The sequence below is a fragment of the Terrapene carolina genome, unplaced genomic scaffold (assembly GCF_002925995.2).
Source record: "Terrapene carolina triunguis isolate 2854851 unplaced genomic scaffold, T_m_triunguis-2.0 Scaffold48, whole genome shotgun sequence".
Taxonomy (NCBI): domain Eukaryota; kingdom Metazoa; phylum Chordata; order Testudines; family Emydidae; genus Terrapene; species Terrapene triunguis.
In genome coordinates, this window is record NW_020664399.1 from 1,462,137 (window position 1) to 1,488,469 (window position 26,333).

The 26,333-nt window shown below is 42.5% G+C and overlaps 1 protein-coding gene across 1 annotated transcript in view; it reads right to left on the reverse strand.

Moving 5' to 3' along the window:
* Nucleotides 1-26,333, reverse strand: part of MYO10 (myosin X) — a 233,817-nt gene that overhangs the window by 13,161 nt on the left and 194,323 nt on the right. The window contains exons 22-34 of the mRNA XM_024209996.1: nt 25,675-25,781; nt 24,444-24,656; nt 24,110-24,149; nt 22,832-23,734; nt 19,720-19,843; nt 17,513-17,756; nt 14,212-14,307; nt 8,344-8,437; nt 7,158-7,213; nt 5,810-5,952; nt 5,076-5,270; nt 3,709-3,866; nt 2,324-2,447 (exon numbers count right to left, since the gene is read on the reverse strand). Of these exons, the coding sequence (XP_024065764.1) occupies nt 2,324-2,447; nt 3,709-3,866; nt 5,076-5,270; nt 5,810-5,952; nt 7,158-7,213; nt 8,344-8,437; nt 14,212-14,307; nt 17,513-17,756; nt 19,720-19,843; nt 22,832-23,734; nt 24,110-24,149; nt 24,444-24,656; nt 25,675-25,781 (2,497 nt within the window). The remainder of the gene's footprint in view (nt 1-2,323; nt 2,448-3,708; nt 3,867-5,075; nt 5,271-5,809; nt 5,953-7,157; nt 7,214-8,343; nt 8,438-14,211; nt 14,308-17,512; nt 17,757-19,719; nt 19,844-22,831; nt 23,735-24,109; nt 24,150-24,443; nt 24,657-25,674; nt 25,782-26,333) is intronic.

The window sequence follows — 26,333 nt, forward strand, 5'->3', positions numbered from 1 at the left end:
GGGCTGAGCCCTGGAGTTTTTATAGCACGTCAAGGGGGGCCTCAGAGAAAAAGAGGTTGAGAACCCCTGCTCTAGCTCAACCAAAAAGTATGGGCTCGAAGCAGGAATTACTGGGTGTAATTCTATGGTCTGTGTTATTCAGATGATCATAGTGGTCCCTTCTCACTTTGAAGTCTATGAATCCATTAGAAATGTGTGGAAACTAACAGAATTTCTCATAAAATAAAAATTCCATGTTAAAGTTTGTTTTTATTCTGAAGCTGAACAAAAACAAAAATTTCAGAATTTCCCATGAAAGGAAATTTTCAAAAAAAATAGTTTCGGGTCAATTGAAGCATTTTGTTTTGATTTTGACTTTTTAACATTTTATTTTATAATGCATAATATAAAATTTTGAAATAAAAAATATTGAAGTCACCTTATCAAAATTGTTCCCCCCCCTCAAATGAATCATCATTTTCCAACATAAAAACATTGTCAGAAAATTTCTGACCAGCTTAGAATCTGTACTGCTGAAATGTCTATTGCTCTTTCAACAACATAAGGAAAACTAAGTGGAAATCACAAGTTAGTTAATGAATTCTTGCATTTGCTCATTTTCTATATACATGGAATTGCTTTTTCTATAATATTAGCATATTGCTTAAACTCTAATAGTCAAACTAGCTAATTGCCTTGCTGCTTTTTAATGCAAGAAAATGAATTAATCACTCTTTGTATTACCTAATGTTGACTAGGGCCTTACTCAGTACAGCCAAAAGCACTGTATACAATTTGGATTTGAGGAATGCTGCATTGATGAGTAATCCTTATGTTTGAGTCACAGTTAGGCTTAATCCCTCTGGCAAGACAGGTAGCAGTCTATTTTATGAGTGGTGAGTGACTGACTTTTCTTTACTGTGTTGTCATTATAGAAAATAACTTGGGGTTCAAATGAAATTTAAAATAGCTCAGATTAGGAGCTATGTGAAGCTGCATCATCTTAGGGACAACTCTGGCAGGAATCTTACCTCAGGAGCAGCACCCCCAGGTTTTATGCGGGGCCTCAGCTGCCGGCCCTGCGCCCGGAACTCCACTCCCCGGCCCGGGGCGCAAGTTTCGGCAGCCGGCCCCACTCCCCGGCCACTGGCCTCGAGCCTGGGGCTCTGCGCCCAGGGCCCTGCTCCCGGCCCCGTGCGTGGCACCCTGCTCCCAGCCCCACACCTGGGGCCCTGTGCCTGGCACCCCGTGACTGCCCCCACCTGTGGCCCCAGCCTTGGCCCCCTCACCCCTGTCTGGGTCGTCCCCCCCCAGAGACACAGCCCTGCTCCCGGCCCCAGCTCTGGGGAATTGGGGGGCATGGACAGGGGTAAGGGGGGGGGAGAGGGATGAGGTAAGAAGCAAAAACTGCTTTCAGCACCCCCACTATTAAAAGTGTTCCAGCGCCACTGCTCAGGAGCCAGAGGTCTTCCTGGAGCATGCCCACTTCTACACCCGTCAAGGGGTGTAGCTTACTCTTCCTGCATGCACAGCCAGCTAAAAAGAGTGAAGAGACTGCAGCTCCTGTGTTCTACCACTGCACAAGACTCAGTGGGGGCCCCTTACAGGTCCCCTTCCCCGTCCCAGGAAATCCATGGAGCAGCAGGGTATAACTTGGGTCTTAGAGAAGATGAGAAAAACATCTGACACAAATGCCATTCGATATCCTGATGTTTAGCCCCATGATTGCCACCTTTTCTTCACAGAACAGTCCTGGTCTGGATGGGGTTCTCTCTTTGACAGGCAATAAGAGTTTCAAAATAACTTAAGTTTATATTTTTAAGGAAATCAAAATTCATAACAATCGTGCAATGACTCTGTCCCAGTGTTCAAAGTCTATGAGGTGCTAACCTGGAGATAAAACATGACTTGGCTGGAATGGTTATTATACCTGTTTTTTGGAAATCAAAGTTTGCATCTATCTATCTAGATCAATGACTTTTCAAATTAAATATCTTCAAAAATAATACATGTATATTGGATTCCATGTTTTCCCCACACAAATGATGAAATATGTCACAGTTTTAAACTGGAGGTTGTAGTGGCTTAAGGCAGCTGCAGTCCCTCATCCACTCAGGAAGAGAGGGGCTCTGAATGCAGCCAGTAAAGTACATAGTGATAATTGGGGAAGGAGATGTGTCCAGGGTGGTTGATGGGATTAAATGATTTAACTAATCTCTGTTGCAGCCTTCACAAGGCAGGGCTTCTATGGAGCCCCTGATGGGAATCTAAAGTTGTGCTCCCTAGGGTATAGTAGGTAACCTGGGGGAAAGAGAGAGCGAGTTTACATGTCTGAAAAACTTACGGTTTAGATTGATGTCCCCATATGGCAATGGCAGTAATGGGGAGTGCAGTGGATGATGCGTGTAACGGAGAATAGGGTTTCTCTTATAAATCTGTTCAACAACCTCAGAGTTCAGGCAGTTCTCCTGGCGGGTTTAAAAAAAAAAAAAAGGCATAATTCCTGGTTCAGTGTGAATGATAATCCAGTGATGGATGCGTGTGAACAGCTTGGTCCAAAAAATTATTCAACTGCAGTATCGTGTGAAAAAGTCTGTTAGTAAAATTACTTGTTGCTAAAAGATACAGCAATAAAAACTGACCTGCAAAATTTTCTTCAGGGGGGCAGGCATCATTTCAGAGGGGTATGAGAAGTGCCAGCCATTCTTCTCCACATTGAAGATGTAAAAACTTGTATCATGGCAAAGTGGCATTCTCCTCTTGTTTTGATGCCCAAAGCAGAATATGCTATATGTGACTTCTAAATCCAGTACACTTCATAGTCCTGCCAGTTTCCCTACTTAAAGAATGTCTGGCCAAATGGTTTCAGAGTTTGACAGACAAGATCAAGCAGCTTTTCTCTAAAACACACGACTGTAAGTAATGCTCATGAGAGGTGCTTGGTATTCCCAATTCCCATTGGCATCAAAGGGAGTAATGGGCGCTCAGCAGCTTCCAAGATGAGGCCCAGAATGAGCCACACTTTAACGCTTTTATTGCTCAGACTAATCACAAGAGCTGTGCAGAGGATGGAAAATCCATTTTTGGAAGAATTTTGAGGTTTCAAAATTTATTTTCATTTCACATTGGTATGAAAACAAAACCTTTCTAAAATTTTTGCAAACTGGAATTGTGTCAAAACATGTTTTCCAATCAAAAAGATCAGGTTTTCAATTAATCTCTCTCTGGTGAAAAGTAGCCAGACAGCCCTGGACCTTAGAAACCTTCTGAAGAATCCTGCAGTTTTTATCTTTTCTGAAAATCCACCACATTATCCACTGAAGTGAGACCAACAGAGATCCATTGGGAGAGATAGTGAGAGCCCATGCATGTAACCCCTCCAATGGGATCACAAAGTGCATTAGTTAATGCTGCTTTACACAAATTATCAGGGCAAAAGTTACACTGGTTTCCAAGGGAAACAAACATACAGAGTAGCTTTTCCCTGACTCTTTCCCCTCCACAGGCTATATACCCCATGTTCTTTTGCTCTTGTAACAGTTAAAGGAGAGATTCCTCTGGCTGCTGGATGGTGTGTGTGTGTCTGAGATTGTTTATATCAGGCATCTAATTGTTTAGAAATTGGGTCATTGGGCTTCTATTTCCTTTCACGTCACATGACAGAGGGAGCATAAAGGGCTCAGGTTCCAAATGTATATACTGTCTCCCCCTTCAGAGGCTTATTTTTACCTTAATATCTTGAATAAGCTGCTGGGTTGGTGTATCAATCGGTGCTTTTGTGTCAGTCACATTCTGGATGGCACTTGACCAGCGGGTGGCCTCATTGAGCAATTTTGTATAGAGACGGTAGCAGTGCTTGCGTCCATACACAGTTACATTCCAGTAGCCTATGACAATAGTAAAAATTAGTTATTACAAAACGTTTTGTGGCTTTGCCTATTCTGATGGAAGCAGAGATGTCAGTGTTTTACTAAGACACAAACTGCATGTTAGGCACAGCTAAACTGCTCCACTGGAGTCTCACGGGCAACTTCTCTGGAACCCAAAGTCTGCAACTAAGTAGCCTAAAATAGAGCAAGCTGCAGTCACCCATGTTTCTGTTAGGGAGGTACAGCCTCCGAAACGACAGGTGCCAGCATGGAACACTCCATCCTGATCCATACATGTGCAGTCTCCACAGGCCTCATCAGCTTGGTAAGGCTGAAGGTGACCATAGGCCACATTGTAAAGACAGACTTGTCTCATCCTAGCTGTACAAGAGGATCCTGGGATAACATTGTCTTAGTGAAGAAATCCTTTAATAGCCTGCATTATTTATGTAAACATGGATCATTAACACACAGGCTACTCATTCTGTAAAACCAATATGTGTTCTCATCTGTGTAGCTTTCTTGCATCTTAAAAATACACTGCTGATTCAGTCCCAATGAGAAACAGCATATATTCAAACTTTATTTTCCTTATATCCCAAAATGGGATTTTCATGAGACAAGAGAGTCTAAAGAAAGCTTATTTACTCTTTGGGTGGCAAAAATCACTTTGTAGGGTCAAGGGTACACAGTGAAGATTGCACTGGACAGTTCAAATATGAAAAAAGGAGCCTCTTATTTGAAAACGACTGAATCAGAGTTGAAAACCAGTTTAGAAAATGTTCTTGGACAAATTCAGGGGTGACTTGGAAAGTGGTATAAATTTGTTACTGTAGATCTACTTAGACACTAACACTGGTAGGGTCTCAGTTGCTCTAAGCTACATGCTGAGAAGCTAGAAAGTAGGGTGAGGGCTGCCTTAATTCATGCCTTCTTCCAAATCCTTGATGTGTAAACTACCGTACACTAAGTTAGCAGTATTAGGAGTGTTAGGAAGAATGAATTATTCCACCTTACACATCACCTCTGCAGTTTGTCCCAATGAGTTCAGATGTCTCTACTGACAAAATATTTTGTGAAGTTCCACTGACCTTCTGTTTACCCATATGTATTCCTGTAATCCAAATAGTGGATGTAAAATATTTTCCTATTGTGCTTGTTGCGTTTCCAGGTAGGCTGGAGTGCAGCTCAGTGCACACAAAAACCTAATGCTCATGAACAAATTACCTGTCTCTTTGAAGATTTTCTCATCAGGCGGTACCACCGAGCAGAGGCTATTCAGGACTAGGGTACCCAATTTCAGGGCATTCTTCTCTGAGCTCTTGTAGTAGTCCAAAGAATTGTGCGTTAAGACAAACCAGCGCTTCTTCAGCTTTAGTGAAGACATCTTCGGGCTGTTTTTTACTTCTTTGTGTAACCATCCTGTTAAATAGACACCCCATGAATTAAAGCTTTTCATGGAATTAGGCAAAGCTGTGGTTAACTTTTGGCAGCTTAGACTTTTTTAAAAAATGATTAATACAATTTATAAAAGTATCACTAAGTATTGCCAAGTCCTCTTTTTAAATAACTTTTGTTTAAGTTAACAGTGTCAAATTAACTCCCAAGAAAAGGTGAGGTTTAAATACTACATATTATCTATACTGGGGCTTCTCAAACTTTAATTGCATGAACCACATTTTATTAAAAAGACTGACTCGTGGACACCCTTCCCCATCCATTCACAATCACAAAACATCCTTGTGGAAGCTAAAGCAATTGTTTACAGGGAAGAGTGATATTAAGAAAGTCTGAATGTGTTTTTAGTAATATCCCTTGAGTTATCAGCAGGAAACAAAGCCAGCAGCATGTGACCAGCGAGCTCTCTGCAGACCACCAGCAAGTGCTCCACAGACCACAGTTTGGGAACCACTTATCTATACAATTCAACTCCTCTGGTTTGCTTTCCCATTAATTCTTACCCCTGACTATGAATTCTTGCCCCTCCACTCTGGTATCTCCCTTTGATCTCTGCAGCAGTGTTATCCAGTGGTGCATCTCCTCAGGGGTGTCAGCATTACAGTGGAGAACACGATTAGCAGTGATGATCACAAATGAATTGGGTCTATGGAAAAAAAACGAAGGTGGAAAAACCCATACAGTAAATATAACTACTGTTTGCACCACAACTAAATGACTGACTTACCTCACTTGCCATAAGCATAAACACTTCCCTCTTGTTTGTATTTTATATTCAGGCAAGTGTTCCTCACTTCTGCACCATTTATTTCAAGAACTCTAGCCCTATAAAATGTTAAGCTTTTAAAAAAGACTGTTTAAAATAAGAGGTGGGTTTGTACCAAATGCTGGGTCTATGCAGCCCTGAACTTTGGGGAAACTTATATCCAGACTTTGCCCCATCTTTATATCAGCCCAACATAAGATCCTTCCCCACTCCAACAACGACAACAAAAAACACCTTGAAGTTTGGCTCTGGATCCAAACTTTGTAGTTCATGGTCATCTCCATTTAAAGTGTTTGCTTCAGTAGCTACGTTAGCTAAAACCAACTATAATTTACGAAGATTTATAATGAAGCAGCATGTGAACACAGATCCCTTTATTTTTAATACAGTGCAATTAAGGCAGCAGAGTCTCTTTTTTAATGAGATTTTGGCTTTCATCCAATCCTACCCCAGGATTCACTGAGGCACCAGCAAATTGACCTGCTTGCCTAAGATCACACGAGTGGACTGTCTTGGTGGCTCTACATGGATTAGATTCTACTGTTGTGCTCTTCTGTCTCCACAAGCCATGTACTTTGAACTCTTTAGACCCTTTTTCTACCCAAGATACAGCTCGCAAGAATTATATCAGAAAGCCTTTATCAGGGCCCATGCCATTTTGGGATGCATAAGCAGATCATCAGCATCAAGCAGGAAGATAACAGACTTTCACTTTGCAGTTCTAGTGAGAAGACATTAGGAATATTGCACTCAGTTCTGGACATTTTAATGGCAAAATTATTTGGAGACAATTCAGAGAAGAGCAGCAAAAAATAGCTACGAGGCTTTCACCCTGTTGATTGATGCACATGCTGACCCAAACAAGAGAGACTGTGCCAGGCAAGTCAGCAAAACCCACACTAGAACTGATGCAGATCCTTCCCCACCCACTTCGTACATTATGTTGGAAAATCTCAATTTTAGCACTATCAAAAAGGAAAGGCAGTGAAATAGTTTCATGTGCAAAATATGGAGATCAGTGTAAAAAATGTCAAATTTTAAAAGAGGAAACATCCACCCCAGCCAAAAATGGCAGTGGAACTTACCTATCTGGGTTGTAAGAAGCACACACAGAATCAATCAGTCCAACATCCAGTGTGCCCTGTGCAACAAAAACCCAACCAAAAAAAGAGGCAGACATTTCAATATCACTAAAATATATTATTCAGTACATTACTTTTAGGTATAAGCAAAACTGGGAATTACTTTGCATACTTTGGTTATGCAAAACTATATAGATCTAGGTGCCAATTTCTTCTAACCACTAAAATTTAGGGGAAAGGGAACAGGGGTTTCAGATAAACAGATCAGCTTTAGTTACATTCACTGCAAAGCAAGTTCAAAAACAACTTCTATTTTCCTGAGTTTCACAACTCAGTTGCAATTTTGACCTAATTTACAATACCCTAGTGAACTTACCACCACACAGCATAGAACCTTGGGAAGCCAACATCAAACAGAAATCTAGATTTTTATTTTCCTTTGTTTCCTTGTTAGCACTCTCTAAACTGAATGGGTTAAATCTGCCCCCCAGTTATATGTTCTGTAAAAATAACCAACGGAAATGTTCCAATATTATTTTTTAAATTAACAGATAGTTGTATTTTTTAATTTAATCAAACAAGCATGCCTTTCTAGTACTTTAACCTGAAGTACTGCACTACTGTGTTGCAGCATGAAAATTTCATAGGGAAACTGACTAGAAAAAAAGTGAAACCAACTACACCTCTACCTCGATATAATGCTGGCCTCGGAAGCCAAAAAATCTTACCGTGTTATAGGTGAAACCGCGTTATATCGAACTTGCTTTGATCCACCGGAGTGCGCAGCCCTGCCCCCCCGGAGCACTGCTTTACCGCATTATATCCGAATTTGTGTTATATCGGGTCGCGTTATATTGGGGTAGAGGTGTAATATATTTTCTTTTCTCAAGGGCAGTGAAATGCAAAATCAAGAGACTATAAGTAGTAAAAAGGAAATTTAGATTAATAAAAGAAATGTTAACCTCTAGATATTGGCTTTAACTTCCTGGGGCAGGGGCTATCTTCTCATTATGTGTGTGTGTGCGCAAAGTGCCTAGCACAATGGGGCCCTCTAGCCACTACCACAAATATGTTTATAACATACACAAGGAAATTTGTGTCTGATTTTCAGAGGTGTTCAACCCCTGTCACAATCAGGCCCTTTGTTTTCTAAAAATATAGGCTTCTATGCCTTTAAATTTTGACTCACCACAGCATTCTGTGGGTTTGCTTGCTCATCATGCATCTCCTGGATCTCCTGTTCTGTGGAAGCATTGACCTGACTCAGCACGCTGAACCACTGGCTGCAAGAGAGAAAGCCAAACACCAACATGACAAAAGGCTCACACCCAAGAAACCTCTATCACATTTGTGGCCTGTAGAAAAGCAACAGGTTCTACAGGTTTCCTGAACTGCCTCAGAAAGGATCTCTGTTCTCAGCACTCAAAAAAACAGCAAGCCTCTGTGCAGTCAGTTCAAATAATGACAGAATCCCAGAAGAAATAACCAGCAGGGCCGTCCCTAGCTATTCAGGGGCCCGACGCAGCCCCCTCCGTGGGGGCGGGGGGGGGAAGGAGGGGGGGACTGGCTTGGGGGACAGGGGGGAACTGCCCCCCAGCACTCACTGGCGGTGTGGCTGGGACCGGGTCGCTGCACTTCCCGCTGCCGGTGAGTGCATGCCCGGCCATGCTGCAGTCCTCTGGGGCGGAGCAGGGGTGGGAAGAGGCGGGACTGGGGCTGGAGCAGCATGCAGCTGCACAGGGCACCAGGAAATTTGGTGCCCCAAATTTCCTGGTGCCCTACGCAGCTGCGTACTTTGCATATGGGTAGGGTCGGCCCTGATAACCAGAATATCCTTGAATACCCCCTCTGCCCCAAAGTTTTTTTCCTAGATCTCCAATACCAACTCCCTTTACACCATTCCATTTTAAGGTAAATACTCTTTATTAACACAAGGTATCTCTCAAGAATTGACTGTCATCCCACTGAAGCCCTTCTGTGACCTGGATGTACCCAAACATACAGCAAACAGTTCAGCTGGAATAGATACATTAGTCATCTGCACATTTTGTTTGTTTGTTTTAAAACACTGGACGTTCACACCTCAAATGATTCCCTAAATCCTGATGTAGTAATGTTGTGATTGGACATTTCTTATTACTATACATCTGAAAAAGTGAGTGTTTATATAATCTCGTATTTAAGTCCTCTGTGCATGTGGCATGGGAAGGGGGAGGGCAAAAAGAACTCCCCACACATTACTTTTGTCTGTAGTCAGCAGCAAGGCAAAAATCAGTCTGCGCTAGGCTGCTTTGGAAGGAAGCACTGAAGATGGGCCAGTGTCAATTTATTCCAATCCAGTGGTCAGGTATCCCCAAATAGCTGGCAGGTGGTGGAGCAGGAGTTGCTATTCCAAACTGTAATCCTGAGTAGCAATTACAGAAGAGCTGAACTTCAGCCACGTGGTCTGCCTTTGGGATATATTTCATCTACTTCTGGTCCCTGTACAGTTAGAACCCGATTACCTTGTGCAATCCCACTGAAATATGAGCACCGAACTTGGCCAGTTCTGCAGGTTTCCTGAATGTCATTCTTTGAGATATTAACTTGCCATTCTAAAGATACTTACCCTAGGGCCAAGTTTCAAAGGGCCTCATCCCAGCCTCTAAAACTGCATCTTCACACTTTTTGCAATTGCAGAAGTTGTGTATACATGAACATTTTCTATGCAAAATTGTGGGTTTAAGTTTAGAGGCCTCTTTGAAACAACTGCCTACATTCATGGATCCTCTGCCCACACATACGTAATTGAAAACTGTGGTGTTTAGGAAATGCCAGGTTTCCACAACCATACACATCTGGAAACTGGACTTCTGGTAACAGTTCTAGAGAGACTAAGTGGTTAAAACAGCATCACAACAGCCAGGGGTTTAGTACCCTGCCTAACTTCTTCCACAAATGTAACGTTTTAATTAGTAGCAGCTATAAAATCTTCAGTATTTAGGAAATGGGGAGTGAATGAGAGTGCTGGATCTGATCCAGACCCTATGGCAGTAGAAAAGAAGCTGAGAATAGGGTTATGGTCCTTTATATACCTCTGCATGAAAAATCTAGATCCACATTGGACACTGTTTTCCAACTGGCTCTGTACCTGCATCCTGAGGGTGCAGGTGCCCTAGCAACGGAGATTGGCACAGGGCAATTCTTGAAGGAGAGCTGCCAAGTTTCAGGTGAAACCGTTCAAACCTAGGATGTGTCTCACATGGTTTCTACTCACGGTCATAAATCAGCCCAGGTTTACTCAAAACTCATGTGAATCAAAAGTTGCGCAAGCCTTTTCCTGAACTTGGCCTGAAATTTAGTTTGTGACAAAATCTGAAAGCAGGCAAAACAGTTTCATTATGGAAGTCTGGCCCAGTTTTAATCCAGTGTCTATTAGCTCTCAAACAGCTCCCTGGTCAATGCTCAGAATGACACAGATTCCAGAGAGCATCACCTCCAGCCCTCCCTTGCTGGAGGGAGTATTGACACGAGGAGGGCCCCTCTGAAGAGGGAAGGAAAGGTTCAGCTCTTAAAGGATCCTAAACCCAAAATATTCCCATAGATTATAAACAGTGATTCCTTTCCTTTCCTTTCCAGATTCTGACCCACAGGTATTTTACTTAAAATCCAATGTATTAATTAAATCATATCAAAGAAGCCAGACCTCATAGTATAAGCCACCTACTAACCTTTTATTATACAACAGCTAATGTGGGCACATAGTAGTATTTTTAAAAAGAGTGATCGAAGTTTAACTTCAAGTACAAGTAGTGTACATATTTTCCTAAAATATTTTTTAGAAATTACTTATTTCAAAATGAATGAAAACCCTGCACCTGGGTGAAAGGAAGATGGCAGCTCAGCTCTACAGTTCCCAAGTTAATGATTGGGTCTCAGAGGATCAGCTAACCCCCAAACTGTTTGTTTGCATGCCTGTGCCCCTTCTCCCCACACCAGAACAATGCAAAGAAAACAATAAGTACAAAATGTGTGGCATTTCCATCCCATGTGTGAGATTAACCTGCATAGGGAACAACACAGACCTCAGACCATTTCATTCAATGTACTTCATTCAATGTAATCAGAATTAACTAACAGATACTTCTAAATCAATTTTTGACCTGCTTTTCAACAGTGCTGAACATTCAGAACTCCCTTCACTTCAGCACCTCTGAAAATCTTTATACATCTCCTACTGGAACCAAGGTATCTTTGAACAATTGTGGATTGTGGAAACAGAAACAAGGAAAATGCCAGCAGGTGAATTAACCTGTAATGTGTGTGGTGTGTATACTAAACGAACACTGAAACTGAAGTCATTGTCTCCTCCTATGTTTTGGAAAAAGGTAGAGATATGTGACTGAGAACATGAAAGCCCCTAAACTCTGGTAATTTCTTATTGGCTCCTCAGTAGAGCAGTTTGCCAGAGACAGAGTAGTTCAAACAGACAAAACTAACTAACTGGATCTTTATACTTATATGTTACTGTAACTTTGACAAATCTCTCAAGTTAATAATGGAACACTTACAAATGGATTCAGACTATAATTTTAAGGAAGACTTAGCAGCTCATTTTAATTTCAAAAGAGATCACTGAATTAACTGTGCTGTTATAGCCTATGAAAAGTTTCCCTTTAAAGTATGAATAAGAAGAACTGCAATCTGAAGATCTCAAGGCCCTTTACGAACATTAATTAATTTATATTCAATACCCCTGTGATGGAGGGAAGTATTATTCCCATTTTACAAATGAGAAAACAGAGTAATAGAAATGTTAAGGACTAAATCCACAAAGGGGGCTTAGGCTGTGTTGAAAGACCTGACTTTTAGGTGCCCTGCTGCCCAATGGAACCTTCAGCCATGAGTTAGGTGCCCAGGCTCCCTAAACCAGGGGTCGGCAACGTTAGGCACGCGGCTCGCCAGGGTAAGCACCCTGGCGGGCCGGTCCAGTTTATTTACCTGCTGACGCGGCAGGTTCGGCCGATCGCGGCCCCCACTCGCCATGGTTCGCCATCCCGGGCCAATGGGGGCAGCGGGAAGCAGCGCGGGCCGAGGGATGTGCTTGGCCAGGGAAGAGAAAAGCAGCTAAGAATAGGATCCACAAAAGCCAGCATGCTGAGTGGGGAGCTGCCTAAGCTAGCCAGTAGGAAGGGGACGGGGGACCTAAGACCCGCCCCTCAAACATAGTTAGGCACCTAGCTCCAGGTTGGAGGTATCGATCTCTACTTAGGATTCACAGCCCTGAACCCACTCTGGAGTTAGATGGCTGAGCCAGGTCAGCCTTTTCACATGTGCTATGAGCGAGAGTGCCCCTCCCTCACTTACACAGCGTAGTGGTTAGGGCATTCACTGGGAGGTGAGACATCTGATTTCAAATCCTTGCTCTGCCTGATAAAGAGCAGGTACTTGACTTTGGGTCTCCTGTACGCAGGGGAGTGCACTGACCAGCAGGCTAGTCTGTCTCTCTCTCTGGTCCAGTGAACAATTATTTATACAAAATGGAACAGGTTCAACAGGAGAGATTGAAGGAGCCACACCACCAACTATCGACGCTCAAGTCCCTGCTCCAACTCAGGCAGAGTGGGGATTTGAAGACACTCATGTGGAGCGTGGGAGACCTAACCATTGGGCTATTAAGCATTCTGGGATGGACACACACACACACCCCATCTGAAAAACTCCCAATCTGGTCACTCCCAGTTGTTTTTTATGTGAGGCCCAATCCAGTAGGTGTGGTCACCCCACAGGCAAGATAAATGGAGATAAGGTCAGGCTTGACAAAGGCCTGGCTGGGATGATTTAGTTGGGAATTGGTCCTGCTTTGAGCGGGGGGTTGGACTAGATGACCTCCTGAGGTCCCTTCCAACCCTGATATTCTATGATTCTATGAAATGCCTAGCTTGTGAATCCCACCAGGCCTGGCTTAGGCATGACCTAGGATGCTGCACAGCTCAGCGGGATCAGAAATTAGGTGATATTGCACATCTCCTGGTAGAAACTTAGGCACCTAGGGAACTTTACTGATACAAACTTAGGCATCTACATGGTTAGGTGGCAGCTGAGTGGGGTTATCGGGATCTCAGTGGAGTCTAAATATTGGACTTAGGTACCTAAGTCCCTTGTGGATCTAGCATTAAGTAACTTGGATGAGGCCACAGAATAAAAATACCCACATATCCTCACTTCTCGTCCTGGGAGTCCAGCTCAGTGGGCAGTGTAAGATTTAAAAATAACCTTAATTATTTATTTTCTTACATTTGTATGCTTGTGTTTTTGTAAATAATGTAATAGGCAAGTATGTTATTGTCACTCAGAAATTGCAGGTAGTTTTTTTAATTCAGATTTTTGGATTTGGAATATAATAGAGCTAGCAGCATTAGCTTGCTCCTAGCCCTTAAGACTATGGTTAGCAATTTTTCCTTGCTGCTGCCAAGGATCCGTATCAGATTCTAAGACCTTTAACAGCTGAGCAGATGGAGATCATGTGCTTTGCTCTAAATACCACAGTCTTCTCATTTGTGAATGTGAGTGCACTCCTCTGAACTACAGAGACCATGTGAAATCTCAAATATGAAAAGATTTTAGGCTCTAATCCTGCAAACAGAACAGTGTAGGAGCCTGCCAGACCAGGGCCTTATTTCAGACAGCCTACAGTGGATCATATGGATTGCATCAGTTTTTTAAGCAGGTGAAGAAGGGCCTGAGAAGCACAAAAAGCAGTGAGAGAAGTGGCCAAAGGAAATGACCCTGTACAGGCAAGAGAATATTAAAGGTGTCACAGGGAGCAGGCATGGCTGTATCCTGGTTATCGCAGCACTGTTGATCTGGCTCTTTTCTGTACCACGCTGCCATTGGCAGCCTCTGGTGGCTGCAATCTCCAACTGCCTCACAAGATCTTTCAAAGGGGATTAAATGCAGTGTGTTTAATACTGCTGGCCAATACCTTCAGAGATCGCATGTAAAATACAGTCAATACATTGCTGCTGTTGCAAGAGTTATAATGATATGGAGAAGAAGAGCTTAATGATTCTCTTACCTAGCATCCTCAGGAGAGTCAGCAATCAAGTGGTAGATCCTGTCGGCCATTACTATATCAATCCCATTTTCTTTACCGGTATTATCAACAATCTCTCTGAAATGGATGCAAATGCCAGAATTAAAGCTAGTGAATATGCCCTTCTAGTGAGCGGCTTAGACACTCTAATATTTCAGAATAATATTTACTTGTTTTACCCTGATTCACTTGAGATGTGTAATGCAGACTCCTGTTACTTAAACATTATCAATTCACCAAAACAACATTTGTCATGGCCATTGTAGCCACTGTCCAAGTTACCCAAGTTTAAAGCACTATGAATATTTACTTTTTAAAGTGGCCTTTTTTTCCCACTTGTCATTTAAAAAATAAATACTTACAACAACAAAGAAAAACCTTACTAAGAGCAACAAGAGGGGGAAGAGAGTCATCTCTAAAACAAGAACCAGTGTTGAGGAAAGGAACATAAGGTCTTACTCTGACTCCTTAAAATATTCAAGGGGTTGCTGAAGATGACAGAAATGCAGGCCAAGATTTTCAAACGTAACGGCATTTTGTCTGTCAGTTTTTGGGTGCCCAGTTTAAGTCATATTAAAGGGGCCCGGTTTCCAGGAAGTGCTGAGCACCCACCCTCTGAAAACCAACCCTTTTGAGGTGTCTCAAGTCAGACATGGAAATATCAAGGCCCCCAAAATACCACAAGTCATTTTTCAAAATCTTGCCCTGTGTGTTTAAAGCAATACACAAACTTTGGTTATTTCCATGTACTGCTAAGCATTTCCCAAGGCTTAAATGGTAATTTTTGGCTTTTTGTCCCCCCTGCCTAGTTTCTATCTTAAGCTTATTTTTCCCCTTGTTAATTAACCAACACTCTTCTCATAAATCTCTTTCCTATCACAACACATGACATTTCTGATCTACCCTTGTTATCCATGTACAGATAAAAAAAATTAAAAAGCAATTTTAAATGTAAGAGAAAAAAATGATTCCATATTTTGTCCTTTTCCTGAATTTTACTTTCCTCCTCCTTACTATGATGTTACCCTAGTATTTGCCTTTTAAATAATATAAGTGAAGTAGCAGATTTCATTCTCTTTGACTAAAGCTCGGATGCTTTAGGAATCTGCTCACTGATTAAATAAACCCCTTAAATTCTAATTCCACTGCCTAGAAACTACACTTTATTTTTTGTTGCACGTAGACCTTTTCAGATACAAGCTCCTTTTTGTTATTCTATGTTTATAAATGTTCAGTTATTGATTAGAAAAATCTGAAGAGTTCAGTTTAGCTTTAAACATCTTCTTTGAGGTTCATCTTTAAAAGAGAGTGGATAATGGATGAATTCATCAAAAAGCTTTTTAAGATGACCATTAGTGAAACAATATTCTGATATAATGTAGCAACAAGAAATCTGGATTTTGGTAGACATCATAGTAAGCACTATCATAACTAAGGCTACATTTTAGTCACTGGTATTTTTAGTAAAAGTCATGGACAGGTCACAGGCAGTAAACAAAAATTCACGGCCCGTGACCTGTCCATGACTTTTACTATATACCCCTGACTAAAACTTGGGGGGTGGGGGGGCGGTGGCTCGGGAGGGTGGCCCTGAGGGCGCCGTGGGGTGTGTGTGTGTGTCACGGCCTGGGGGGGTACCGTGGGTGCTGGAGAGGGGGTCGCAGCTGGAGAGGGGCGCGCCGTGGGTGCTTGGGGGGGAGTTGCATTGTGGCCCGGGGGAGGGGGGGTGCTCGGTGAGGTCGGGGGCAGACTTCCTACCTAGCTCCTGGGAAGCGGCAACCCCAGCTTCTAGCTCCACGTGCTGCCTCCGCCCTCCCCAGGTAAGCACCACCCTGCACCCCATCCCCCAGCTCAGGCTCCCACACCCAAATTCTTGCTGTTGGTGGGCAAGAGGGCCTCGCCCACGGGCTGCCCAAGCTGCTCAGGTGGCCCCCGGGCTAGGAGCACCAACCACTGCAGAAGTCACAGAAAGACCTCTGTGACAAACACGGAGCCTTAGTCATAACCGATATGGTGTATGTGAATATCGAATTCAAGAGTAACAAAAGGCTAGTTGTAAGAATCCAGGATCTATATTCATGGATTTACTATGTCAGTAGCTGCTCATTACTACTATTGTGACAGATCTGTACATGCTCAAAGGGCCTGATCCAAAGCCCACTGAAGTCAATGGGAATCCCATTGACTTCAGTAGGCACTGGATCAAGCCCAAAGAGCAGATAGAGAGCAGCCACTTCCACAAAGAAAACTTGACGGAGCTTTGATTTAGGTTAAAAATAAGTTAGTAGTAATAAAATACAAATGATAGGCAGAGAACAGGAACAAGGTGTTGTAACCAATCCTAACATACATTAGCAAAGCCATGTGGGGAAAATTACACACACTTCCACACAGAACTGAGACTAGCCAGCACTATCAGTCTTTCAACTTCATACCCACTTAGGAACCTCCCTACCCCCAAACCTATAAGATGTACTGAACTTTTAGAAGAGAAAGCAAAGACATTTTCACATAGAAAATCTTTTTTTCAAACATGCCTTCAGAGGCTTGGAATTGTGAAACACGTGGAACTATCTGTACCTGATAACAGTATATACGCCCACTCCTACGTTGTTAAAGTGCTGTGTGGGAGTTTTAGTGACTTGATTCCAATTAAAGGCAATGCTGGTTAAAGCCCCAAACAGTGTTGTGAAAATGTACTTTCTAGTGACTGAAAGCATTTTGATTAATTATAAGAATATGGTATAGTGCGGGGAGATGGTAGCCTCTCCACAGTTAAGGTTGTAACCAGCTTCCATTATAAAGCCCTCTTTTAACCACCATATAATTTTAGAAAACTGATTTGGCCAGGAAATTAGTGCATTTATATTAAAGGTAAAGGAAAATGTATGTGTGGTAACAGGCCTCCCTGAGAAGACATCTGACTGTGACTCATGGTAGATTAAAAATTACTAAGACTAAAGGCTAGACAATACTTCTTTCACCTTCTTCATTCCCGGTCTCCCTGTGGTTGAAGACTTGACAGCATGTCTCAAACTGTCCTGAGTGACTACTAAATAAGTAGGGCTGGGCTTTTCAAACATGCTCAGTGTTGGTCTGACTGCGGTAAGACCTCAGCTGACTTCAACTGGAGTCAAGTTAGGCCAGTGCTGAGTACTTTCTCACACACACACAAACATGTACGAATGCATGGAAGTTGAGGGCACTCAGCACCTTTCAGGGTTGAGTCCTGACAGGTGTTTATGTAAAGCTCTGTCCAACCAAAATGCACATCTAAACCTACCTGGCTGTTCGGATTTGAATGGTGCCCTTCAGCTTTTCTTCACTGTCATTTTCAAAGTACATGAGCCTGGATTGTCTGAGGACAAACCAGCGTTTCTTCCAGTTCCTTCTGGAAAGCGTAGATGATCCACCCCCCTTTTTGTGCAGCCAGCCCTGTTTGAGAGCTTCCTGCTTGGAACGGAACCATAGAAAGGTCTCGTCTTTCAAGACACACCAGCGTCGCTTCCATGTGTTCATTAAACCGCCTGGCAGAAAAGAGAGAGGATTAGCTTAAAAGGTTACATTAAAAATAAACAACAAAAAACACCAATCCAAAAAATTTAATCCCCTGAGTATGTCTATCTCGAAGAAACTAAGAAATAAGTAATCTTTATTTATAATGAAATCAAGAGACTGAATCAACACTGATGATGGGAAGGTGTTAACCAATCAGTGAAGTGACAATATCGCTGTCTTTCTGTTATAGGGTGACCAGATGTCCCGATTTTATAGGAACAGTCCTGATTTTTGGGTCTTTTTCTTATATAGGCTCCTATTACCCCTCACCCCCATCCTGATTTTTCACATTTGCTGTCTGGTCACCCTATTCTGTTATGAGTCATGAGACTGAAGACCTCATTTTCATATACCCTAAGGCCACCTCACACCGTTGTGGCAATGTAAAACAGCTTTAAAGTGGGTGAACGGTGTAAACAGGCCTTACTGTAAATGAGAATTAGGCCCCGAGTAGTTTATCCCAACAAAAGCAATGCTAACACCAGAATTTAATACATATTCAAACTTACAAAAAACCTCCTAAACATTTGAGGTTGCTATGAGCAAATAATGGCAAACTCAAAACCACCAGAGCTGGTACAGCTGAGGAAACTGAATTTACCATGGAAACTGTTGCTGCTTTAACTATACAAGCACAGTTAAAGCACCATAACTTCCATAGTGTGGGTGCAGTTATACCTGTATAACAGTGCTTATACCGATATAGCTTATTATGGTTTGGGAAACAAAATATGTGATACCAGAACTAATTGCAACCCCACTAGGATTTTATTAATATAACTACATTGGCAAAAAACCCATCCCCCAATCAACATAGTTACAGTAATAAAACTTTTGAGGGTAGGCCAGACCACAACATAAAGCCATTCTGCATACATCACCTTTCCACACATACACACCCACTCACAAATACCTCACCATCTCTATATGAATCAGCCACAGTCGTCATGCTGACACAAACTCAGATAACCTTAACTCTGTCCATTGTAGGATGGCAATGTTCCTGTAGGATATTTACTCATTAATTTAATTGGGATTTATGTCCGATATGCCCTCTGGAACTTTAACTGGTTTTAAGGATTTAGTTTTTGGGGGTGGGTGTATATTTGTAATATTGGATTTGTGAATGGAATGATGTTGTGATTAGTAAGGAGAGTTGCTGTGGTGTTGAATGGTTTATAGAGTAATTGTCGTTGTTAGAGGGGAGAGGTACAGCAAATTTTTGAATTTTTGTGGGTCATGTAAGTTCCCACGGCTTCTTACGTGAGGGCACTATGTTGATAAACCGGATATATAGAATAGAATACAACCTATAGGCTGCTGCCCCTCATCTGCTGGGAAAACTAAGAATCATAACGAAAAAACTCCTGAATATATTCTTTCCTAAATCTCTCATAGTACTTTGTAATATAGCCTTCTTTTGGATTACTGATCCTAAGCCCACTGAAAGACTCCTATTGACTTCAGAGTGGTCTCTGGCACTGGCCCCTAGTACACTGCATGTCAGAATGTTTTTATTTATCTATTTAGATTGTAAGGTCCTTGGGTCAGGGACGGTCTCTCATTTACCTCTGGTACAACCTAGCTTTTTAGGCTGTCTTGCCACTCTATAAGACATATCCAACGTTCAGTTGTTCACTAGTCAGTGAAGATGTTATGTCAAATGAATGCGGACTATAAAAGGTAATGAAGCTGAGCTGCTCAGTCCATGTCCCTTTGCAAAAGAGGAACTATCTGAAATCTGCCTGATACAAGACATTGCAATCAGAGCTTAAGTTGAGAATAGCTCTCTCCAGGTCATTCTCTCACCCCTTAAAGAAATCATAAAACATCAAGCAGTACTGAAGTGGAGCTGTAATCCTTAAAAGGGGAAAATACTAGAGAGATTTCTGAACATTTTGGTTCTTTAACCAGCTCTGGTCGGCTCTGTACCTTTCATGTATAAAAAGCTGTGGAAGTAGGGCAGGCTGACACAACTGTAGACCGAATCCCTCCGATAGGAAAGTTCGTCATCTGTATCAAACCTGGAGTCAAAGTCTTCTTCGCTGTCTTCAAACTGTGGAAGAAAGGGAAGAAAGGTGAAACGAGCAACCAGGAGGCAGGAAGCACAGTGTGTCAACAAACGTTAACTGCCTCTAATATAGGATGGAGCTTACACCAGAATGGCTAATGGCTGCAGACAACATTTTAAGAAAAAGCAAAGTTTAGATTTTTATACAGCAGATTTTTTGAAGTCTGATACCATAACATTTTGTGCCGTGTGCTATGGCACATGCTCCGTGGTCAGGTATGTATTGCACAACAGAATAAGGGGGATGGGTGGGGAGAGGAGAGAAACACACATGAAAAAACAACGAGGAGTCCTTGTGGCACCTTAGAGACTAACAAATTTATTTGGGCATAAGCTTTCGTGGGCTACAAACCACTTCATCAGATGATGCGAAGTGGGTTTTAGCCCACGAAAGCTTATGCCCAAATAAATTTGTTAGTCTCTAAGGTGCCACAAGTATCCCTGTTCTTTTTGCGGATACAGACTAACAAGACTACCACTCTGAAACCTGTCACACATGAAAAACTTAACCCTACCCACATCTCAAACAGCTCTTGGAGGATCTTTACCATCTCCATACCCTTCCAGCTGGGAACATAATGTTCCCCATTGTAGTTATTATCCTCATTGATAGTAGTCCCCAGGTTGCTCCCGTGGGGAAGGAAAGGTGCTGTGGGGACAAAAAAGGGGGGCCAGAGTAGGCAGTGTTGCTGGGAACAAGGCTCTTTCTTCTCCCAATTCCCATTGTGGACTGACTTTCAGTCTATTTATTATCTTCTCCAGGGCTGACAATTTCATTTTGGAGCTGTCAGTCAGGAATACAGGGTGGGATTTTCAAAAACAGCTAACTAAGTGAGTTTGTTGCTTAATTTCTAGTGGCATAACTAACTCACTTAGGCTTGTTTGAAATGCCTCCCACTATGTTGAACAGTGTGGCCCATTCAGGCATCCCATCTGAGAAAGAAGCCCCCTACCTCGGCTGGAACATTGGCAAAGTCACTGCCTCCTCAGACATTATTCCCCAGAGCCCGATGGCCCTTCATACACATGTATATCTGAATTTAATCCTTACGGGCTAATCCTAAGGAGAACAGAGCTTTCACCATTCCCACTGAAGTGAAAGGAAGCTCAGCATGCTCAGCAGCTCACACTCTGCACTTGGTTTATAATTAGCCCTACTATCTATATATAACAGCTTTACAGCTGTTAAGGGGAGTTATCCTTTTGAAGGGTGCGACTGGTGTACACTACCTCCTCCCACCCCTCAAGGCCTGTATGTAACACTCAACTTAGAAGGTTTTCAAAAAGGAAAATCTACAGAGTATCCTTAGGTATGGGGCAAGTTCCCCTCCCGTCCACCCAGCCCTTAAATATCCAGAGGTTTGCCAAGTTCCTGATCTGGGTTCATATACAGATAACCATGTAGGGGATGGGGGACAGAAAGAGTCTTCAGTCTATACTGTTGAAATGTAGCAGGATGAAACATGTAATTGTTCACTCATTCTCTGAGGTGGAAAATTGGTCACTAGGTATCCTAGGCAAAGCTGGTATGGAAAAGTTCCCAAATAGCACGACACGAGCTAATTCCCTAATTTCAGGGAGGGAAAAGGCACCAGAGTTTACTTCTTCCCTGTAACACATTCCTATCTGGAGAGATCCCCAGGTCCTAATCCTCTGCCCAAAAACTGTTCCATGTCCAGGGCCGCCCAGAGGATTCAGGGGGCCTGGAGTCTTCGGGGTACTTCGGCGGCAGGTCGCGGAGTGAGTGAAGGACCTGCCGCCAAACTGCCGCCGAAGACCCGGAGCGGAAGGAGCCCTCGCCGCCGAATTGCCGCCGAAGTCCTGGAGCGGAAGAAGCTCCGGATATGTTCGGCGGCATTGAAGGAGCTGCTGCCAAAGACGCGCCAAAAACTCTCGTGGGGGCCCCTGAAAACTCTCATGGGGGCCCCTGTGGGGCCCGAGGCAAATTGCCCCACTTGTCCCCCCCACCCCCGGGCAGTCCTGTCCATGTCTCCTGAAGACTGCTCTTGTCCAGCAGAGGAAGAGACTTCCCCAGAAGATAAGCTGATGAAAAAACAAACCTCCCAGAATTAGTCAAATAAATACCAACTTATTCCTAGGGCAACAGCAGTCAAAATAAGAGTAAAAATAACTTGTATTGTATTGCATTGTATTGTATTGCCTGAAATATAACAGTCCGAGATATTTTAGTGCTGCTTCTGCCCTCAGAGCCAGTCAATATTTGTATGTTTTCATGGTTGCTCAAACACGCTATAGGTTCTAGTCCCTTTATTCTCCCAACCATAAATCTTTTGGGTGTATATTTGGTAGATGAAACCAAGTTCTTTCAAGAGATTTATGGTTGGAAGAATAAAAGGACTGAAAGCCTACCACGGGTTTGAGTAACAGCCCTGAAGAAGAGCCTTCAACAAAGGAGAAAGAAGTGCCCCAAGAATTCACATTCAATAATATGAACATCTGCTATCATATGATAGTTACTTTTGACAAAGAAAGGTTTTGTGTATCTAGTTTCTCAAGGCTTTTTGCAAACAGTTGATTCAATACTATTCTATCCCGTATATATAGTTGAATCTTCTTACAATGAATTCACTCCTCTTCCCCATATAAGAACTGCACTTAGACTGTGTCCTAATCCAGGCATGGAACTCCCGATTGAAATTAATGGGAAGTTCTGCATCAAAATTGATAGGATATAACCCTGTAAGCAGAGATTCCTCTAACTAGGAATGCAATTCACACATCTAATTGGTCTGTGGATTTCTAGTACGCCCATCCCAATGGTATCTAGTTGCCAGTAGATAACTATGTCCAAGTTCAGTGTAATCAAGGTCAAGCTATATATAATGCACGCACATATTTATAGGAACAGACACAGCTACTGGATTTGGTACTTCTACCATTCAAGGAAAAATTTAACTACCATTTCTTCTGAATGTATAATGTTAGTGGATAACAAGAAATAAAGGTACTCACAGATGACTGGGCTCCTTCAGAGCTGAACCTGTATGCTCCAGAACTGTTGTACGTCCCCACTGAGCAGCGGTAGTCAGGAGACCACTGGCTACTGTGAGAATTAGAAAAAGTCACGCTGCTCCCAGAAGTGATGGCACCATCTTCATAGTCATCTTGATCATAATCATAGTCCCCATCGGGAGAAATCAGTTCCTCAGAATTCTGGGGTCTGCAGGACACATTTTCTGGCATGCAGTATGTGGATTCACCACTCGAAGAGTTGTGGAGACTGAGAGAGTCGTGGCCGGAAGCAATAAGCATGGTGTTGCTAGCAGCAGGACTTGTGGGCACTACTGTGTCATTCATATATGGATCCTCTTCTGAAGAGTCATCACTTGTTCTAATGCCACTCGTCCTCTGATCTGAATGGCCATGCTCACTTGGATTGGGTGAATCCTTAAACGCATCATCATCAGCTTCAAAGCCCTCGTCCACCTCCTCCTCAGGGTACGGCTGGCTGAAGTTAAAGTTGGGCTTTTCACTGCATGCATTCCCAGTCAGTTCACTGAGCTTGGCAGAATAACCACTGCCCACAGAAAGTGACCGCTCGATGTTTCGGACACATTCATCAATCTCATCGAAGTTCAGAGACTCCAGGAATTCTTGAGCTGCTCGGCATGCCTCATCCTCGAGCCGCTTGAGTTCCTCGTCTCGGAGCTGCTGCAGCCTCTGCAAGGAACTCTCTGTCAAGGACAGCTCTTGCTGCTCCTTCATGCGTTGCAAGTCTTCAATCTCTTTCTCCAGGCGCAGGATCTCTTCCACCTGTTTGTTTTCTTTCTGCTTCTCCAGCTCTTGCTTCAGCTCTGCTTCTTTCTGGGCTTTCTGAATGGCTGCCAGTTCCTGCTGCTTTCTCTCCTCTTCAGCCTGCATTCGAAAAAGAAATGCAAGATTCCTTACTTTCTGTTGTTCAAGCTCCATAATCCTTCCATGCTGTTCATTTAAAAGAACCCTTCTCCCTCCATATAAGAGGATGAAGAGAAAGTGTTGTTACATTTACCCATAGACACTGGAAAGCTCAAATGCATGCAAAAGGCTCAATCCTTGCCAGGAACTAAATGAAGTGTGATGTGAAAGACATCCCCATGCAAACAACTATATCAAGTTTCTTTTGGCTTCACCTGCCAACTTCTGTAATAAGTTTAGTTTAAATGCCCTGGGTGCTTTTTCTTTTCTTTTTATTGGTTGGGGCAAGAGACAGCAATAAACAGGGTAGCAGAAAGTATTAACAGTGTAATTTACCTGCTGGGCAAGACGTTCTGCTTCTTGCCTTTGCCTTTCCCTGCAAGGATAAGAAAAAAAAAAAAGTTAGCAAGAATAAGAAAGGGAGAAGGGGACTTCATTAGGGCATTTTCAGAGGGGTTTTGTCAAATACAAATAGCAACTCAAAATGAAACCACTAAGGGTATATTCTCCCCTTGTGTGCCTGAGAAACTCCCACAAAGGCTACATATCTCTCGTCATCACTAGTAAAGATTTACAAAATCAGCTGTGATTACTTAAGGCAAAGGCAATACAGCATGAAACCTAATGCCTGCCTTTCAGATCCAGTCAAACAACAGCACACACTGCACACCTTTCCTCCTCTTCTTTCCTCCTCCTCTCCTCCTCTTGTCGCCGTTTCTCCTCTAGTAGCTGTCTGTAAACACGTCGAGCAATCTGGCCTCGCAGCTGCTTCTGGAAGGTTATGGCTGCTTTCCTCAGGTGAAGGAACTTCCTTCTTAGAAGGAATGCCCTGTAGTTCTTCTGTATCACAACCACGTAGTACAGCACCTTTTTATAATGCTTTCTGAAAGAAGACAGAAAGAGCTTCTCTGTAAAGAGGGTTTGACTACCAACTAACTGAGGTTTCTATGTAACTGCCCTGCATTAAAGAGTCCATGGTAGTAAAAAGGACAGAGGTACTAACTCTGGTCCTGTGACAGCTCTCCCATTATAGTTTATGTTATCTCTCCCTAGAAAGTGGACAAGGCCTTTCTGTGAGAGAGCTAGCTGTATCTTGACTAAGTAAATACACACCACCCAGCCTTACATTTTTAATACCTCCTGACAAGGAAATGCTGTTAGAAACTACCAGGGTTTTTGATATATATCCTGCACCATGAAAAGAAAAATCACACACAGCAAAATAGCTTTGTCCTTAAAAAAAAAGAATTCTTGTTGTTTTATGAGACATACTGTTCAGACTATATGGACAGGACTAATATGCACATGAAAAGAAATGACCTCATTATGCAAACAACTATTGAACTGTCCTCTATTGACTTATAGAGGAAATAGAGAAGTAAACAGATGGGATGTACTACCCTGACTCTAATACATAATGCATGAAACTAGGTGAGCAAATACATCATCATAATTCAGTCACCCAATGCCATTGTTCTTTTGTTCTTGAACAAAGAATCATAAACTGATTGTTCCTAATTTATCTTCTCTTCCCTCTTTCCGTCATGGCAAAAAGGATAAACCAGATCCTCAGCTAGTGTAACTCAGTGTAACTCCATAGGCTTCAGAGGAGCTACACTGATCTACATCTACTGTGTATCTGGTCCCATGATATTATATGAATGCTCCTCTGTGTATCTTCTACACTCTGACATCTTAGTTATTAAAAACAATTCAAACCACCTACTGTTTTATTAAAGGGTTGACAAAATGGGGTTGAGATTTCCAAACCACCTATGGGATCTGGGTGCCCAATTCCTAACAGAAATTAATGAGAATCCTCTAGGCAGCATTGGAAATCCCTCCCAGAGGAGAGTCTGCATATGCAGCCCACTAGTTAATATTCCCACCTTGTTACCTACCGTGCCACATAGCCTAAGACATGTGCTCGGATAATCATGGCTGCCTTGGTGACTTCTACCTCTCTCTGCTTCTCCAACTTGTTTTCCAAGGACTCCCGAAGAAAGACCTATGCAAGAAAAGTTCTGGCTTAATTGAATTCAGTTACCACAGTGATGGATGTCTTACAAATGCACATGAACATAACAATGACAATAATAAAAGGCTGTTGGGATGCAAGGTTATGTAGGTAACTAGATAGCACAGTTGACATTGAAGGAGGAATTCAGAATCCAATATATATATTTTCCGAAGAGGAAAAAAAAAAAAAAAACACTTTCCTTTTAAAAAAAAAAAATGAAAAAGCCCCAAAATGGCAACTCCTCCTCCTCCATTCCAGGAGATCCTGACCCTACTGAAGTCAATGGGAATTTTCCCATTGACTTAAACAGGGCCAGGATTTTACCCAAATTGTCTACTCACTAACAACTATAGTCAGCAACATTATTACTAGACTTTCTTCAAAGTAGCTCTATCCTTCTGAAAATTAATACACACATAAAAGAACTTTGGCTTAGCAATGTGAACAGTCTGACTTACACTGACAGAGCCAGAAAATTCAGCCTTGAGGCTTAAACTGATTCAGAGTAACAACAAATTACTACAAACTCTTAGAGGGCCC